This window comes from Platichthys flesus, chromosome 21, assembly GCF_949316205.1.
Source record: "Platichthys flesus chromosome 21, fPlaFle2.1, whole genome shotgun sequence".
NCBI classification, from domain to species: domain Eukaryota; kingdom Metazoa; phylum Chordata; class Actinopteri; order Pleuronectiformes; family Pleuronectidae; genus Platichthys; species Platichthys flesus.
The window spans coordinates 10,508,081-10,528,839 of NC_084965.1; the positions used below are offsets into that span (position 1 = coordinate 10,508,081).

Genomic DNA, 20,759 nt, shown 5'->3' on the forward strand with positions numbered 1-20,759 from the left:
GGCCACAAGCCAAGCATTAGCGCTTCAGTGTAAGTGGTGCCTCACAATAAACAGCCTCACTGTCATCATTGAAATAGATGCACCACATAAGGGAAACACTTCCTTCAGAAGATAAGAGAATGTGTTTTTACGAATAAAACAGCCAACAGTATTTATTGTTCTGGAGATAAGAGTCCATCTCAAAACATAAAGATGTGTGGAGAGGCAGTGAGCCTCAACCACCCAAAGAGCAACTGGTGCCAGATGATTGTGAATCACATTCATTTCCATCACAGGATATTTGATCATTTGACATCAATATAAGAGCCTTAAGAGTTTTAACATGTTGTGATGTGTGTTTGTATGAACTTGACACGACTCATATTGACACATCAGCACATGCATTGCTATGAGAGGCAATCAGGCAACCAGCATGCACGGATTCGCTCTATACTGCTTCTGACTGATTGCCACTGGCTATTGTACATTGATGATAACATCCATCATTAAAGTCCACGATGTTTGAATTGGACTAATCAGACCACAGAGGATCGGGCTGCTCTCAGCCACAGATATGACTTTTCACGGCTCCTCTTCATTTCCACATCGATATAAGGTCCCTTCCGACTCTCGTCTCTGTATCTTGATCTTCGGCTGGGACTTCAAATAACTTGAATATCCACCTCTTTTAATGTCACGTCTCTTCATTCGAGATAAGAGCTGTATGGAAATTAAAAAAAAATAGCTGAGTGCGACTAACAAGGGTGATGGATTAAAATAGACGAGGAGGACACATCCCGATGGGTCACGGAAGTCTCCTGCGGTAGAACTTAAGTGGCTGCCATGAAATTTCAACATCACTGTCACGAACACGAACATTGTGTGAGGTGTGTGACAGTGAGCGAGACAAGGCGCGAAAAAAGATTAATGAAATCCCGACTTTGTCACGGCTGTCGTTGCGCTTTTCTGCGGTCGCCATTTTGGATGCTCGCCCCACAGATGGAACCACTGGAGAACTTACTTTTCAACCACTTACTATTCCGCGAGATTGTTTTGAGTGACGTCTGTCTTAATCATTCCTGAAGAGCCGTACTTGCCTCTTTCCAAGTGGTTCTTGCGGGTCCTGCAGCTCGTGTCAAAGCTCTCGGCGAGTGGGCGGCGTGATGCACGAAGCGTCGAGCATGAATGTGTGGGAAAACGCGGGCCCCCCCTGACGCCATGTCAAAGAACACATATTCACTCACATATAATGAGTTTGGAGAATGTTAGCAGGTGCAGACGCACAAACACACACATATAGACACACACCCACACACACATGCAGCTCCATGTAGTGTGTGAGGTTTTTATAGCAGAGCCATGGAGGCAGTGTTCACTCCATCAGCGCAGGTCTCTGGTGAGCATAGGGGAGAGAAGGTGCCAAATGTTCACAGCCTGAGTAATGGGCTCTTAAAACTCTTTTCTCTCCGGGTGTGTGTGTGGGTCTGTGTGTGTGTGTCTGTGTGGGGTGTGTGTCTGTCTGTCTGCAAAATTTCACTCAGTGCATGGAAATGTTTTGACCACCAGCAATTTCTTTCTTTTGATTGGTCCACAGTAATTAATGAGCCAAATGCAAGTTTATCACAAATGTATTTGCTAGAACTGCCAGTTATTCTAGTTTCGACCCACAGCAAATGTGTGTGAAGCAAGGAGAAATATTCTAATGTCCTTTTGTGACCGGCTGTGTGTGAGCTCCTTTTCGTGGGTGAGGACAGTAAATGAGGGACCGAACTCGATCAGGAACACATGGCTGTGACGCCCACAAAAAGGGGTATGATACTGTTCCCGGCCCATTACACTACCATTAAGGACAGTCAAAGCACCTTGCCTCCACGAATAAAATACAACACAATACACTTCAGATCGAATGTATTCATTAAAGAGTGTCTTGTGCATAAAAGCACAGAGAAAATGACAGATATACAGAAAATGGTTACAATGGTTGCAGAACTTTCCTCAAATGGTATTGAAGGATAATGGTGGAAGATGATAGAAATGGAGAAAATAGGTGGAAAACACAGAATATAATCTGTAATAGACTATATTGAATCAGCGGATAGGAAGATAAATAGGATTATTTAATATATCATTAATTCTACCAGTAATTACCTCGGCCAATGAGGTTATATTTTCATCCCTGTCCCTTTGTTGGTTGGTTGGTTTGTAAGCGAGATTACTCAAAAGATGAAATAACCCATTATAACTGTATCTCTATCTTTAATATTGCATATATAATATGTAATCAACATTTTCCTAACGAATAAGTCGTACATCCCGATGAAAATAATCAGGCACATTCAGGGAACTGCTCTATCTGATAGTCAGCGCAGCTTGATTTGAATTTAACAGGAATAATGAGCCTTTGAGTTATATGCCAGTCCACTGATGGTGAAAACACGTTTACTCAGAGAAATACTCATGGGTCCTGATGGAAAAATACTGTCAGCCATATTGAGGATGTTTATTGTTGATGAGTGTGTGCAATCGGGTGTCGATTTACATAAGAATCCAGATCAAGTTTTTGAGAGGACTGTTGGGCCTTGGCTGATTTATAGGCTCTACTGAGTACAATTCTAATCATTGAAAAGAAACCGTCCGAAAGAGGAGACAGTCAAGAATAGGCTAGATACAAAAAGCAAATGATTATAGAGGACACTGCAGGATAGAGCTCAGATTGGAGTTCTTCGTTCAGCCTTTTAGTTGCTGGGTGCCCAAATCACAACCTACTTAGTCTCTGCCTGCAGCACGACAAGGTTGTGGTCTCCACCCCAAGTGGGTGGCTTGATAGACTGTGTATTTTCTTAGTCAAGAAGATGCTAGCCAGAGGAGATGAGGAATCTCTCCCAGTGTGTCAACTTTTGTTGTGTTCGATGAGCCCAGTTCTCGAGCTCTGCTGTTTATCAGCGGCATATACTTCAAGACAAGGGAGGTGAATAACCAGCATCCACCAACACGCATATTCTCTATCTAAAGATTCATGACTTACATTTGGCCCTACTACTTTGACCTGTTTTCTTGGCACAAGAAAGGCACATACAAACACCATGGCCACCCACAGGGCATCTGAAACACAAATTTCTCTATGGCCCATCTGTTTTGTCCCGTACACTAGTCGATAAAAACAAAAGACCAGACGAGGCTGGACTGATTTCCCCTGCTTCTGTTAGGAAGGAACACACAGACACACGCACACACAAATCCTCTCTTACACACACACACACCGACCCCGTTTCTGGGCTTGTCTAACAAAGGGTCCAGCAGCAACAAGCAAACGCCAGAAAAAGGCCTTCAATTGTTGTTTCTTAGTATCTGGAGATCTGTTCTCTGGAAACGCCTGTCTCTGGCTGTCAAGGCAGAGACGTACACACACACACACACACACACATGCATGCACTCCGACATGCACTTGCACACATATAGATAGATTTTCGCTGTCACACAAACAGACACACAGACAGAAATGACAGATTCGTATTCAGGAAATGGAAAACATGCAACCAGGGAGAATAAGTAAGTGAGGAGGCAGGGGGAAGGAGGGGCTGCTCCTGAGCCAGTTAATAACGGGTGTATATTTACGTGTGTTGACTGCATGAATGTGTGTTTGCATCAGTATGCGCTTACACCATGTGTGTGTGCGTGAGAACATGTGTAATCCATTCAAGCGGGCGAGCGATGTGTGTGCATGTGTGTGTGACACAGAGCGGACCACCGGGGTATTTGTTGACCAGCTGGAGTAAAGTGATTGGCTTGTTCCTTCATGAGTGACAGGAGCGCCGGTGTTCCAAATGGCCAACAAGGACACTGGCTGGCTCCATGCTTCCCTCATTATTTTTGTTTTCCCAAGTCTCTCTCTCTCTCTCTCTCTCTCTCTCTCTCTCTCTCTCTCTCTCTCTCTCTCTCTCTCTCTCTCTCTCTCTCTCTCTCTCTCTCTCTCTCTCTCTCTCTCTCTCTCTCTCTCTGCATTCCCATCTACTGATCTTACAGATCGCTGGAACCATGGGACAGATCTGCAATGTTTTGATACAAGGTTAACAAACGTCTGCTCGTATTAAGTTTCACATCACAGAAAGTTCAGTTTTTAGTTTTACCAAACTTTGTGCACATCGTCCTCACAGGGGCACGAGAAAACTAAGAGTATATATTTTTTCGATTGGGGTTCACCGAAGGATTCCCAAATGCCCCATATTTTTGTTTTTGATTGAGTACAGCAGTAAATTTTAAAAGGGGTTTGATGTGCATCTTATACACACATCCAATTTAAATATTTTAGGCTTCTGGAGGGAAACACAAATCCTTAAAGCATGTGCGCACACACACACACACACACACACACACACACACACACACACACACACACACACACACGCACACACTCACACTATTGATGTTTTCCTTAAACTCTCTGCTGCACCTCATCAACCAACAGACGAGACAGGAGTGTTCAAACAACAAGCGTCATATGCACATTTATAACCATGCTAGAGTTCACAGGTGGATGTGGCCTAAGGTGCTCTACACGTCAGATTATTATTTCAGCCTGCTGCATATTATAAAATATTACAATGACCGAAGGTGTACCGATCCAGCACCGGCAGATAAAATGCCAGGTCAACACACATATTATATATTTGTTTCATCGATATCAGTGGCGGCGATTTCCCTCTAACCTCGTCCTGTTGCAGTCATCAATCCGCACCGTGGTTCTCACCAAGTATTTTAAGCTATTTTCAAATGGAGCCATTTCTTATTGCAGTGACGGTGCAATCCACAGGATGCACAGCATTAACACTGCTGCTTTAATCGATCTCTTGACTCCACTGCAGATGCTGATAAAAAGGCTACACCCATATTTTCTGGATCTTTGAGAGAAGAACTTCAATCTCCAAAAACTTGTAAAGTCCAGTTCAACAATCATGTGAAATATATGCACCATGTTCTACACAATTTTTGTGTAGCATAAATAAAAATTCTAAATGTGAATGTTTTCCTATGCACCTGGTGGAGTTGTATTATAAATGGCATATCAGTGGAAATTACTAGAAGGGCTTTCTATTCTATTCTTTTATTTAGTCTTTGGGGTCATTTTATATGAAGGACATTTGGCATTATCTGTGCTAATTTGCTATCCTCATGCAGGTTCGCTCAAATACACCAACCTGGCATTCATTCTGTTTATACACGTCATTTACACACTTTTACGAAGATATAAAACATTTGTTAATGTAGCATGTTGGAACAAACTCTCCTTACGAACAAATGTAGGAGAAAATTGGGATAATAATATGAACATGTTCTTGCCTGAGGCTCATTGTGCTGATTAACATTCAGTGTGGATATCCTCAACCACACTGTAAAACCTGACCTTAATCATAACCAGTTCATACTTAACCCTAATGTCAAATCCCAGCTTACTCCTCACCAGAAATTAAATTGTTGGGGGCTTTGGTCCCGATTACGACTATTGGTCCCCATAAGGTCAGTGTTTATACCGGAGAAGGTCCCGAGGAAGCAAGAGAAATGCACAGAAACACACACGCGCAGTAAGAAACTGAAAGTCACCTCTGACACTTTGTGGCCTTTGTTGCCGTAAATTACCTCAGTGCTTGATTAAAGTAAACGTCAAAGTGTCTAAGCTCTCAAGTTGCCCAACACTTACTCATCCACGCATAATCTGACTTTAACGGCTACACACACACACAACACACGCGGTGACACACTCGCACACAAATTCCCACTCACTCATCGTCCTGCCGGTTAATGATTGGACTTCGGAGGAGAGGGAATTAAATGGTTGACTGGGCAGACTTTCGCGAGATGTTGGGCATCCACGGGTTTTTTCCACCTCTTCATCCTCCTCCTCCTCCTCCTCTCTTCCCTATCCTGCCTCCCACCTCACCATTCTGCATAGTAATGCCTTTTGAATTGAGCTGTTCATTCAGCCAAGCACAGATAAGTGCTGAATAGAGGGATGAACACAATAAAGAAATAAAAGAAGGAAGCTGGAAAAAGGGGAAGGGGGTTGGGGCGAAGCTTTGGCGTGGAGACGAAAAAATGGTTTTGTTCCCGCTCTCCCTCCTCCGTTCGCTCTCTCGCGCTTACACCTTGACAAGGGCAAGGAGACGAAAGTGTCAGGTGGACAAAAAGAAGTAAAGTCTTGTGCATTCAGCAGTAAGCCGAATACTCAGCAGATATACGGTCATCAAAGTTTTAGAGGATTGTGTTTGCCGCTATGTACAGTGATGAGCTTAAGGGTGATATCAGGCCTAACGTTTCTGAGAGGTTTAAATGGCACGGTGGTACGCAGGTCGTTCTGCCTGTGTGCACAAATCCATATGGGCTTGCATGTGTGCACATGCTTTATGTGCCGCAGTCTTGTACCAAGGACCACTGGCATTTTGCAAACAAAATGGTGAAGGACGAATAGGGGATACCACGTAAAACGTGTGAGGGAGAAAAAGGCTCCCATGCCCTGAATAGCCTTGGATGTGACATTATACCGTATTAACCATAAGTGTCATCTCAATAGCTGGTGACAAAAGGGCAGTTCATAGAATCTATATACAGATATACAACATGACAGCTCCACGAAGGCGAAAAATCCAACCATCATCACATTTAAGTGGATGGAACATGGAGCAAAATACAGTCATTATGTTTTTCTCAAAGGTGTTTTTTATCATTTTCATAGTTCATTCAAGTCCTCATTCCAGTCCATTTGTATTCATTAGTTATTTGATGCTGTAAATGTGGTGAGACATCATGATTGACAGCTGAGACATGATTGGTCGAGTGCATGTATCAGTGAGAACTCGACACCAGCACCTGTGTCCAATGTATTTTGGCTTAATTTGTGCACAATGCCAGGGACACTTCGTCCCTTCGTGTATACAGTCACTACCTCAGTTGTGTAAATACTTTTATAAAAGACAATTGGAGATGAATGAATTACAAACTGAATAGAATGTGACATGGAAAATAAATTGAATGCACAGTGGCTTGTGTTGTGAGAGATAACATGGAAAGAAGGCTTCTTTTGATCCATGACTTAAAGGTTCAGGGTGTAAGATTTAGGTGAGTGGGATCTATTGGAAGAAATTGAATATAAAATAATCCAAGTTATGTTTTGACTAGTGTGTTTCATATAAATGGAACAAAACAATCTTTACTGTAAAATGGTCCCTTTACATTTAAATACTTTATATTTACATCAGGAGCCGCTCCTCTCTACGGCGGCCGCCATTGTTTTTTACGAAAGCCCAGACTGGACAAACTAAACACCTTGTGAGTTTTTATGACTACTGAAGGCTCCCACTGGTTCTCTATTCTGTTTGGAAGGGGAGGATGAGGTGAGGGGTGTTCAGCTGCAACGTGCCACTTCACCTCTAGATGTCACTAAATCCCACACCCTGAACCTTTAACCCGGATCTTCAGGACCTGTGCACCTACAGAGAGTGGAAGTTAAACAAAGGTGAAGGTCTCCCTGATGACTCATATGGAGCAGGGTGAATTTGGAGCAGGGTGCTAATAAGAAAAAAGTGTTTTTTGCTTTTGTGCGCTCAGGTAACCTTTCCTGGATAAATACAGATTAAAACTGAAAGTTACGGGAGAGAGGAGATAGAGGAACCGTTCCCCTTGTGTCCACTCCCGCACTACAGTGGAAAACGCAGTGGCTCTGAGCTGAGGGTGAACTCTTGGCCATCTCCTGCTTTGCTGATAGCATATCTTCAGGGGTGCACATTTGGGTCACAGAGGAGTCGGCTTAAAGCACACTGTCTTGAGCTGGAGCTTTTTCCTGCCTCACTCATTCACTGCCTTGCCCACTTGTCTTATCGAGAATAACACATGGCCGTCTAGAGTCTTGCTCTTGTCTAGTCACCTGCTAGGCCATGCATGGTGATCCTCCACAGCAGTCCGTGCCAACTCGTCTGTGTGTATGTGTAGAAGGAAAGCATGGGGTGAGGGGTTGTGGTGGGTATGTTTATTTCAGAGAGGAGGGGGGAATCACAGGAGTGTAAATAATGCAGGGGCTATGGTGAGGTGGATTAGTGGGCAGGTGGACGTTCTTCGCATTGTGTGCAAGTTCAAGTGAAATGAGAGACATTAGAGGAGCAGAGGAGAGGAGGTCAGAGGGGAAGAGAGGTGAAGGCAGGTGCCAACATTCACTGAATTTTTTTGGACATTTACTCAGATTAGAAAGAAGATTCAGCTTCACATCTCAATCACTTTCATCATTTCATAGCCTCAGAGTGCTCTGTGGGGGAGAAGAGCCAAGAGACCTTAGGCTTCTTAACTTTGCTGAAATTATACACACAACATAAATCATCACAAATAAATCATCATCATGTGTATTAAATATAACTTGCCCTTGGATTTGGGACATTTGTTGTTGTTTATGGCTCATTGCCGGCAATAGCTACCTTGCTTGCTTTCTAAACAGTACATTTCAGAAAGTGTATTGTGACATAAGACAACAGCAATAGGTTTGATCTTCTGTCTTACACAATCTGTGTGTGTGTGTGTATGTGCATATTTAAGTATGCAGCTCAACAGCCATTGGCCCATTGTCTTACCAGCTTTGTACATATTAGTTTTGTTTGTAGACGATAAGTCAATTCGCATGTGCTGGGATTTCAGTCTCAGATGTGTAGTAGACGGCATTAATATGACAAGGAAATCTAAACCTCATCAGCCACGAGCCATGAATCCTCAGGGACCAACAAATCAGCCTAAACATGAAGTGATGTGACCACAGAGAGATTATACCTGAATTTCAACGTCGATACAATTTCCTCCTCACGCCACCCCCCCCCCCCTGAAGCCAGGCTGTCTCGTGGAAGCCATATTAGACGTGTAGCCTCGTAATTAGTTTGTAGGTTTCGGGAGTGTGAACCTTTAGGGCGGAATATGATGAGTGTAACAAAATACAGAGTCCCAGAGCTGTTTGTTTGACTGCGGGATTGCGGCTTTGATGTATTTAATTTCATTGTCTGTGTGTGTGTCTGTGTGTCTGTGTGTGTATGTGACTGTTTGTGTTCGCAGGCCTTCTCTGGGAACTCCAATTCGGAGAGCGCCGTTCGCCACGAGCTGCAGCAGGGAATCGTGGCTCGCTTCTTCCGGCTCGTCCCGCTGGACTGGAGCGAGGAGGGACGGATCGGCCTGCGCATCGAAGTCTACGGCTGCTCCTACTGTGAGTATGGTGACAAACGCTGGCTCACTGTGGACCACTTCCTAGTGTGATATGCGTCAATATTTAGAATTACAGCTCCACAGGGACAGCCCTAATGGCGATATGTCAGTCCAATCGTGTCACAGCAGGTTTCTTTCTTTATTACAAGCCACCTTCGTAGAGCAATCAAACACAAACCCAGATTAAAAAACCTATCTGGACCAATATAAACACAAAACCTCGGTGTGCAGGGATGTGCTGTGCAGTTACACACTGACAAACTCACAGCGATACACTCACCCTGTCTCTCGCTGTCTAACAAATGTATCATCCAGGGAACTGACTCCCGCAGCCTTTGTTGCTCTCATCCAATTAAAGGCCGCCAAATTGATTTTGATAACAATTTCCAATTATAGCGCCGCATAAATTTCAGTTATGAGTGACACACGTATATATCTTTCAACCCGCAGATGCCGATACACCATGTGTGTGGGTGCGTCAGTGGGTGACTACAGGAGCACATTTGCTTTGCAGTCAGTCAGTCAAGCGTCGGCCTTTTGATCATATGACCCTTGTTTCATTTCCTTCACATAAAATGAAAGTCATCACTGATAAAGATGATTAGATGTTGAACGGATGCACAATGACGTACACACACACAAACACACACACACACGCACACTTCACACAACTTCACTAAGTGATACACTTGATATGAATTCAGCTGCTTTTGTGCTTCCTTAAAGAAGACCTATTCACTTGAACCTCTCGCGGATTTTACGGTGGACCATGAAAACAGAATATAGAATATATTTAGCAGATATGCACGTTATTATTCAATGCCACATTTTCTTTGAGGCCACCTCAGCTGTGAACGGAGCCGCGCAGGATCACTGCGATTGTTCTGTTTTTTCCTGCTTTGAGAAATGACCACAATGGAGGCAGAGAAGATAGATTTTCAAACATCCACATCCTGCTCACTGACAGACTACGATAACTATGGACACTGATGCAGAAAAGTTTTTCACTGTAAAGCAGGACATGCAGGAATAACTCAGCAAGATTCGTTCTGAGCTTTATAGAGAATATGTAGGAATGATCAATATCTTCCGGAACATATTGAGCCGGCTGTCAAGCACCGGCAGTGTTGTGTGACACGTAAACAGAATTTGGCAGGACATCGTTAAATAGTGCATCTGATACTGCACAGGCAATACCTGCAACAAAAGTTGAGTTTGCTTTTAAAGCTGATTGTCACTAACTTGCTATATGTAAAAGTTACTGACACGTACTCTACAGCTCATCCACAGATGTGTTGGTAGTCTTCAAACAACCTGCCAGGTATCCAGGCTCCTGCAAAAAAAAGGGTTTACTGGAGGACACCATCCGCCAGCTGTAATTGCCATCGGAACGTGTGGAAGGTTCTTGAAAGGACAGAATCTCATCTCTTTCGATTTCCATTTCTTTTGATTATCAAGCAATTTATTTGGGTCATGGTGCTGTGCATGCTGGTTCACTGTCACACTGTCATGGGATACCGGAGTAGAGAAGATAGAGTAGCAATAATTGTTATGCTTAGACCGTCCGCCTCCCAAAAATGACATTACAGGTCTGTTCCGGCAAAATTCAATTACATGATATTGTGAGGCAGCCACTAGTGGTTATAGTTATTATGACGGGGGGGCAAAGGAGGAAGTTAGATGGCGTTGTACACAGATCAAGAGGGTAGGGGTTAGGGTGAGGACACACTGAGGGGTGTGTCATCTAAATGAACTGAGGTGAATCAGGAGGACGTTCACTCTCAAAACCGTTGCACCATTTTGCTGGCTTGTGGAGTGAACCAAAGAGGAGGGGGTCAAAGTCGTGCAAATGAGGGGCAAATGTAGCTGCCAGAGTCTCAGTGTTTCCCCCTACCACCCCCTGAAAAAACTCCAGTGAGCCAGTACGTTTACCTGCCCTGGATACATGTCTGTGGAGATCTCTCTTTTCTCTTGACCTCCATGATTAGGGATGAAAACTCAAATCCAGCTTGTCACAATATTGGATAACTGGCTCACTGACTCTCTTGAAAATGTCCACAACCACAAGCTAGAGGGGCAAGGCAATGCTGGGAACTTGGTGTCTGTCAGTTGCTCCTGTGCACGACTGCAAATCTTGCTCTCATTTGCACACAGTAGATATTTTTTTGTAACTCACAAAGCCTCCTCTTGGATCCCTTGGCACAGACAGGAGCCTGTTTTATGAAACTGGTAGTCACTGTGGGTTTGTTTTTCAACTATTTTCATTTCCATGTTTATTGGAACACAGTGACATTTGATTGGTTCATAAGCTTACCTGGTCCAGTACGCCGCCACTGGTTCACCCAGCATATTTGTTATTATAACCATGACAATAAAGACCAGGTACGACGTGCAGATGCTATTTCAGGAGAAGCTGTGCTTTCCTGACTAAGACAAAATGTCTGCTGTGGAAAAGGTGTTATATGACAGCTATCAAGATATAAAAGAGGGTCAAATAGAAAAGTGTTTTTACAGAAAATGAATTAATTCAAATTTGTATCTCCGCTTCAAAATCCCAACAACATACACTGCGGTGGAATTAGACTGAATGAGACGCAGTATAAATAGGAATACTTAATGAGTCTCTCTCTTCTCTGCCTCTAATGCTGCTGAGACCTTGGATTTGACCATTTGATTAGAGAGATGGATACTTTTTATAAACTAGGTCTGAGGTTAACAACAAAAGCTACAATTATAGTTTTTTTTCTAGGCCTATATGTTGTCTCCGTGTGAAAAGAAACTGAATCTAGTTCATAAGCCGGAACAGAGTAAATCAACCTTGAAGTGTAAAACCCGCATTAGAGTCAACTTGTAAAGGTTTCTCTTCTCTCTAATTCAAAGATGAAAGAGAGGAGAAGTACAGGGAAAGAAAGGAGGATGAAAAGAAAAAGAACAAAAAAGAAGTGGTAGGAGGAGGAGGCAAATGTGCTGTAGATGCTGTGCTCCCAGAATAATCATCAAATGTTGGTGGTACAAGATAATTCTGGGTTGTACAAAAATTGAATGCAATACCCTAATCTGACTGGTATGTACTGGGGAATGAAAAGCGGTGAGTGTGTGCGTATGTGCCTGTGCCAGAGCCGGAGGCTATAAAGGAGTCATGATCCGCCGTGCTGCGCAGGATTTACATGCTCATTTCCATTTTGATTAACATAGGATCAACAGAAAATCAATTATTTCATAGATGAGTCAGGAAATATAGTGGAGCCAGTATGTGCGAGAGAAAGCGGAGTCGGACGGAAACAGGGGAGTGCAAATTCAATTTTCTGTACAAACTCAATCACTCTCATGCAAGTCGAATTTCCAAAGGAGGCAAGCGTATCAAATCTGACTCCAACCTGTGGCCTATTTATGCCGACGGTACTCCAGGATCTGCTGTCGGGATGATGTATCACCGTCATCTGTCGAGTCTTAGAAATGTACTTATGTAGATTTTGTTTATGGATAGCGTCTATCTCGGCCAAACGCATAAATAGCTGAAAGCGGATTGTTGTCTTCAGGCTCAGGGGTGTGATATGTATGCGTTAAAGGGAGGCGTGAATATAATATCACAGAACACATATTCATCATGCGCTAATTGAGTGATTACATTTTGCTATTTTTTTTCCCTATTCTATAACAAAAACAATGACAAGATTTACACCAAAGCGTAGGGTAAAATCTAAAATTTGAATATCGTGTTCAACAAATCAAATATATCCAGTTTCCAGTTATACAAAGCAGGCAAATCCTTTCAAAGTTAAGCAAAGGTCGCTCATACTGCAAGTAGCCTGCGTGAAAATTGGCTGATTAGCAAAAAAAGAATGAGCTGTGATACATGTGTTTATAAGCAGGCGGGTGTCAGACAGTTCAGTTCAGTGTCTTGCTCATGACTCTGGGTACACAGACCTAAAATGAATAAAACCATTACTACCTCTTGTTGCTATATAACAGCAGAATACAACAATTATCACTTTGAATTAGCTATTATCTGACATAGAAGTTGCCTTTATTTTGAAAGGAACCAATTCCTGCTTGCCATATTATCAAGGGCCTGTATTATCACGGGTCAAGTTGAAAGTTCACACTTGGAAGTAAACCTCAGGCCACCAGGAAATACGGCGGTGCTCTTCACTATACTATATACTAAAGTGCGGTAAACAGCCATAAAATTATTTTTATAGTTGCATTTTTCCGGGGCTTTGAAAGTGAAATCAGCCTCCAATTTCCATCCTCTGATAAATACTAACTGCCAGTTTCATCTATTTAAAGATTACATTGGCTCCCACATGCGTGAGGGATTCTCGTTCACCCTCCTGCGCTTCACATCTCTGCTGGAGGACCGCCATCTGGGTCAGGGTCCAAAATGGCACGGTCTCCTGAGTCAGGGTCTGAAAACCTTGGCCGACTCGCGGGCATCACCGTCACAGCTGCCCTGGATAGAGACATAGCAGGCGTCCCCCCCGCCCTGTTACTCTGCATCACAACTGCGTTCCTGCCTCTTTCTCCTTTATACTCTCCACCACTTGGTGACCTGCAGGTGGTTGAAAGGCCCTCCGTCCTAGATAAAGTCCTCCCTCCTGACATGGAGCACTTAGTTCAGCTGGCAAGTGTCTTCTGAGCAGCACCACCCAGACGGAGATCTCATAAAACAATTGGAAACCTGTCAGCTGGCGCCAGTGTTTGCAACGTTCGCCGTGACCCAAGACGATGACGAGAGGTGTGGGGTTGAAAGAACCAGGGAGAGAGCAGGGGGAGAAAGCGAATGACGTGATGGAGGGATGAGGATGGGGGCGAGACAAATGACAAGTGGGGCATAGAGGATAAAGACAAAAAGGAAAAAGAGAGAGAGAGCAACAAATAGAGCGAGAGAAAGAGCGGAGAGGCACGTGTTTGTACCCAGTGAGCGGCAGCGTGAGATCTTTTCAGAAGCACTGAAGTAAGAACAAAAGGAACAGATGTCATTTCACAACCCCCCCCCCCCCACCACCCCCACATACCTCCGCCAAACACCCCCACCACCCGCCCTCCCCAGGTGTTTATTATAAGAGGACAGGCTTGTGTGTGTGTTTGTGTGTGTGTGTGTGTGAGGAATCAATACAGCAAGTGACTGTGCAAGGGTATGTCAGTTTCCCAAGCCCTGTTATCCTATCATATCCTGAACACTCTTTTCTACCTTCACCAACCAATCACACACACACACATACACACACATGCACACACACACACACAACGCACACTTGTGTTCCCCACAATCCACTTGAGCAGCTGGGGTGACGGCAGTAAGATTGAAGAGTGCCTCAAACACTGCACTTTACTTCTGCTCTTAACATCTTCACCAAATCTCCTCCATCCTGTTGCATGTGTCCTCTCCGGCCTCGGCACATCTCTCTCTCTCTCCGGTTATATAAAACCCTCAAACCTGCATGAGTCAAAGTGTATTGTAAATTCACGACAGATTGTTAAGCGATGATATTTTCTTTAACTGAAACACCGGTCGTATTATAGAAAGGTATGACTATTCAGATTTTAGCACTTTCACCTAAATAAAGCCATGTTTATACTTGACCAAATTCCGGACATTCAGGTTTGTTTCAGACGTTTTCACGATTAACAGGGAAATCGTCTAGAGCGTGGCCCCTGGGTAGAGCCCCCAGGAGGCAGCACATGACGTATAAATTCAGCTGCGGACATCACACGTTTTTATTTACAACATGTCAACACCAGCGTCAAAACCATGTCGCCAAATGGGCTTGAATTGTGTTGTCCTTTAGCAGTCATTTTTAGATTGGAAAACATTGGAAGGTCTGGAGCAACTGACTCTGACTCGCACACCAACACAGATGTTTTCAAATCTAGCTGACATGATCTCTGCTCGGGTTGAACTTTGGTTGAACTTTTATCAGCCAATAATTTTGGGCTCAAGTTTTCATTCTTGCAATGATCACATCTAATTGCCTGGAAAACTGATTTGCATACATATTTGAATTCACGCCATTCAACTTTAAGTGGTTCCTACGTGCGAAAGATTCAAAGCAACCAATGCATTTCCAGAACATATGATGCACAACCTGCAGTGGAAGATATTTATTTTCTGTCAACATATGTCACCTCTCACTGAGAGCCATTTCCGTAGCAGTGCTGTTTGAGTCTGCATCTGCTTTGCATTTGTTTGGCATAAATTTAAAACTATTGAAATATTTTTTTGCAAGAGGCTTTTTCCATATTTTGACTTGTCATAGTAATACAAGCACAGGTAGAAGTATTAATATTAATGATGTCTCTGTTTTTATTCAAGTTTCACAGCAAAGCCAGTGCAGTGCTCTGGTGGGACAACGTGAAACCAAAGCAGCTAAATGACATTCAGCCATCGTTGATTTTGTTATTTACACTTCTGCTTTTACCACAGCGACATGTCAAAATGTACTCTATGAAAATTCCTCTTGGGTACATTATCATCTGAAAGAAAAAAATATCGATCGCAGTTATAGCAACCTGGCTTTTTTTTCACATCCTACACAGTCAGATGGCAAACACAGGCGCTAGATATAACACTTCAACAGAGGCCCTTTGCCTCTTCATGCTGACATAACATAATAGCTATTTTTACCAGGTGATATAAAAGTGTAGGGATGACAGATTTGACTTGAGGCTTGACTAATTCCTCTCTTTCTCTCTCTCTCTTGTCTTTCCTTGTTATTCTCTCTATCTCTCTCTCTCTCTCTCTCTCTCTGTATCTCTGTTGTTTCTCTGTCTTCTCTCTGTTTTAGGGGCGGACGTGATCAACTTCGATGGACAGGGTGTGATCTCATATCGTTTTAAGGTGCAGGATTTACTACCTTGCTTTTTGCGTGGTATTTTGACTAAACCATGAAAGGAATCAAATAAAATAGGACTTGAAATAAATCCTTTGTGTGCAGGCAGCTCATGGCAGGCATTCTAAATTCTCTAGTTAAGTTATAACGTTTGTAAATAATATAAAAAATGATATAAATAATTGTATTGTTTTAATAATTTTGGTTTTCGTTATATTTTTCTGAATTTTTCACCAAAACATTTGTGCAGATGAAGAAGATGAAGATCATCAAGGATGTGATTGCACTGAGGTTCAAGACGTCAGAAAGCGAGGGTGTGATCCTCCACGGCGAAGGGCAGCAGGGAGACTACATCACCCTGGAGCTGCAGAAGGCAAAGCTGCTGTTGCAGATAAACCTGGGTGAGCAACACATTCATGTCATGAAAGTAAGGAAAGTATTTATCGATAGCTAACATGTTTCGGGAAAAACACTCAAATTTGAACTCAAGCAGTCCTTCTCCTCTGTTTGTTCTGTCGGTCGGGTACTAGTAATGTAATAGGTGCTCAGTCGAATGCCTGCAGCTGCTCTGGGTGTGTTTGTGGCTCACTGACAGTGTGATTATTACAATCTTTTATGGCTCGCCAATAACCCTAAACTCTTGAAATCAAATTGATGCCACGTCTGTCAAGCAGCCCTGTCACCTCGAAATGATGTTCAATTCCTCTTAAGTGCAACATGCTAAATGGAGTGCAACTAAACTGCAGCATTGCAAATGGACTGCATTCATAGGGAGCATTCCTGGCCCTTAATAACCACTCAAAGCATTTCACACAAAGTCACATTCATCTGTTCACTCCGATGGCGCAGCTACACACAGGCGGCAGGGTGACACACTGATGAGACTGCCATCAGGGGCGATTTGTGGTTCGGTGTCTTGTCCTGGCCAAGGCCACTGGGGACGGGGATTGAGCCACTGACCTTCTGATTACTGCACGAACCGAGCATCCATTTTCCGCGTTTGTTGTTGGGTCTCAGCAATTAAAGCCCTTTGGTTAAAATTAAGGAAAGACAATGGTTTTGGTTAAATTTTGAATCAACAAATTGTGTGTTTTCTTCTGTATTAAAACTGACGACTCTTTATACTTAACCAGAAACAAGTGCTGTCGGCATCTAAGCAAATAGATAGATGGATACTTTATTAATCCCGTGGGAAATTTAGATCATCCAGTAGCTTATACACCTATACACTTATACACCTCACCGACATACATACATAAGTCACATATTTATATTACAGTTACAGGAATGGGTCTGACCCTATGCTACAGAATGCAATGATGTGATTGTGTGATTGTGTCAGGGATATATTCATTATCATTGTATCTGTGACCTACAGCATGGAAAGTATGAACATATCCTCACTGTGTTAATGCTGTTAACATTTTGTTAACAGCATTAACACAATCAATTTTTTAGCAGGCAGGAAATTATCATCACTTAAGATAAATTGCACAGACACAGGTTTTGTAGCTTTTACAGTGTAAACAGCAGCCACAACGATCAGTACGTGTGTGGAGCATCACTTACTGTTGTTGACCAGCTGCGTTATTGACAGATCTGGTTCAAACATAACGGATGTCTCACTGCACAGACACAGTGGAGTATAATGACTCAACTACTTACCTTATGAAGACATTTCAGGTGTCCTACAAAAAATATTCTCATGTATTATGATGCCGTTTGCTTTACACGTAAATCGACCTACTTCACCTTTTGGGAAATTACTTTTACAACATATATATTCAATTGCTCTGTCATATTGTATGTTGTTTACAGGCAGCAACCAGTATGGCTCGATCCTGGGTCACACCTCCGTGACCACTGGCAGCCTCTTGGATGACAATCACTGGCACTCAGTGGTGATCGAACGCTACCGCCGCAACGTCAACTTCACCCTGGATAGACACACGCAGCACTTCAGGACCAACGGAGAGTTTGACCATCTAGATCTGGACTACGAGGTGAGGAGCACGTGATGAGACCTAACAAGACCTAATAATACACATGTTTATATGCGTTTAAACACAGATACAGGACGTGACAGTGGAATAAGCCATTTTTACAACTGTTAAAATCCCATTTCTGCTCAAACATATCATAAAACAAATCATTTCAACATAATATTAATAAAACCTCATTTGAATGCCAAATATTTCAACAGCCACACGCTGATAAGCAGTCATGTGTGACTTCAATCAGTGAAAAGGAAACTGGTAGACCACGGAGTACGTGCATTACTAAAATGTCATTTGAAATATTCAGTTACCTCAGTTTCTTCTGGGTGATGCCTTAATTTGTGTGACCGGATGTCAGTGCAGAGCAGCTGACCGTTTAAAGAACAAATATATTCATTTTAGTTACTGTTAAATACCCTGCTTTACTAAAAGGTGAACACAATGTGCCCTTGGTAAATCAAATTCTCATTTAACATTAGAGAAGCAAACACTAAGTTAAGTCAATTTGTTTAACCCCTGATTCACATACTGTACCCTGTAGTAGAAATGGAGTCCTTATGAAATTTCCCTCAGGTGGAAGACCGTCTGGTAATTTCCTGGTTCCGCAGACAGAGAGAAAGAGCTTGTCTGCAGAGTACACGCAGGGCTGTGAGAGGGAGGAAGGTCGATAATACATGGTCCCTCAGTGACTTAAAAACAAGGAATGAAATTTTAAAATCAATTCTTAAAACCACAGGTAACCAGTGGAGTTGGGCCAGAAATGTTCTTAGGTTGTTTAGTTCTTGTAAGAACCTTTGCAGGGGTATTCTGTACAGGTGGGGGATTCCACGGAAAGAAAGGAACGACTTAATTCGTGGCACCATCCAGATTTGAGAGATATTTCAATTTGGCGATTAAAACTTGAAAGATTTATTAAAAAGTTCAGGTGTGAATTAAAAGTGATTTCTGGCCACAGGGTTAAACAGCAAACCCTGGGACACTAAAATACAGCTCACACAATCCTGCTGAGCTTCAGCTGGGGTTGAACTACAGCTGATTCAAATTGTAGGCACAACTCCTGAAGATTGAAACTTCTTGTTAAATTGTTGAAATATCTGAAAACAAATCTAGTGGGCTAAATCATCTAGAGGACAGGAGGGAGATTTCATTTGATCCAGGATACCAGTTTAAATATATTAAAAATCTGATACACCTCAAAGTGTGGTCAAATAAATGGAGATGGCATGATTTCATATGACGTATTTAGATCTCATGAACGATTTATAGATGTTTTATTGCGTTAATAGCACGTATTAATTTGGAGGATCTCTAAGTTTTTAGTATGTCCACAAGCTCTTCTTATGCTCATCACAGTCATGTACCCAGAGGTGAGAGAAATCCCATGGACCAAGCTGCTGCAAAGCTTGATAGGTGTTATTGAAATCATCAACAGTCAGTGTAGTGATGATTCTCGTGTCAAGGGCCCCTCATAGACTCGGGCGAGGCAATGTCAGGACAATGCCCTAACGTGATGATGGATGGAGGCAAACATCAGTCCTTGAGGAAACTGAGTGAGAACTCTGGTTTAGGAGCCTCGGGACGACTGGTGCTCAGCATATTGTGTCTTAGCAGTTGTCAGAAACAAACTGCAGCCTCCAAAGCTGCTGGGAGTCCAATTTTCCCAAACCTATGAGAGACAATGTCCACCTAAGTATATCTCTGCTCGTTATGTATCTATATGTGAGATGCTGTTTCTCTCACTTCAGATTCTCATTACCTCTACTGACTCTCCAACTGCCTTTTTAAACAACTACTGATGGTAGCTCGACCTCCTCTGCCTTCACAGTGCAGTGATACCACGAAGGAAATTGGATATTGGTTTCACACTGTACTTTAATGCTAATCCATGAAATTCACATAATTAATGTCACTCAGTAATGGAATGCAAAGCATTCAGCTAATAATACTTAAAACAGGAAATTGATTTTGGAATGCATAATGGGTATGGAAAGCATTCGTGTGTTAGTGAGTGTCTGGTTAATCCATATAAAAGTGCATGCTTGTGTGTGTGTTTGTTTATGTTTGTATGTTTGTGTGTGAGACTGTTAACAGGCACTGCTGATACCGCTGATCTATTCCAGTGTTAAGTAGGATACTGAGAAATGGGGCAGGACAAACCGCTGTCCAATTAAACTTAAGCTGTGGAATTAAGGGGTCTTCAGGGAAATCTATCCAACAGGGTGAACCAAGAGGTTTTGTGTGCGTGTGTGCGTGTGTGCGTGTGTGCGCGTGTGCATGTGCATGTACATGCGTGGTAAACCCAGACTGGATCCCAACACTGTTATTGACTGAGTCCCCTTGCAGATAGCAAGATTGTGGCCGGTCTACTACTGTACTCCATCTCGTCTACACCGTCCCTCATGGAGACGCCTTTGTGTGTGTGTGTGTGTGTGTGTGTGTGTGTGTGTGTGTGTGTGTGTGTGTGTGTGTTAGACTAAATATCAGGGTGCATTTGTGTCTACCCTCGTATGGAGGACCATACATGACATAAGTAAAAATAAATAAATAAATAAATGTATAAATAAATACAGAAATAAATAAATAAATGAATAAATAAAAATGGAAATAAATAAATAAATACAGAAATAAATAAATAAATATGTTAATACCAAAAGAAATGTCAAAAGAAATGTCTTAAATATATTTTAACATTTATTTTTTCCCTGATACATTTCCTTTGCATTTG

General features: G+C 42.6%; 1 protein-coding gene across 1 annotated transcript in view; it reads left to right on the top strand.

Moving 5' to 3' along the window:
* Positions 1-20,759, top strand: part of cntnap2a (contactin associated protein 2a) — a 305,794-nt gene that overhangs the window by 150,921 nt on the left and 134,114 nt on the right. Inside the window, exons 4-7 of the mRNA XM_062379226.1 lie at positions 9,058-9,205; positions 15,993-16,045; positions 16,288-16,438; positions 17,856-18,040. Coding sequence (XP_062235210.1) covers positions 9,058-9,205; positions 15,993-16,045; positions 16,288-16,438; positions 17,856-18,040 — 537 coding nt within the window. The remainder of the gene's footprint in view (positions 1-9,057; positions 9,206-15,992; positions 16,046-16,287; positions 16,439-17,855; positions 18,041-20,759) is intronic.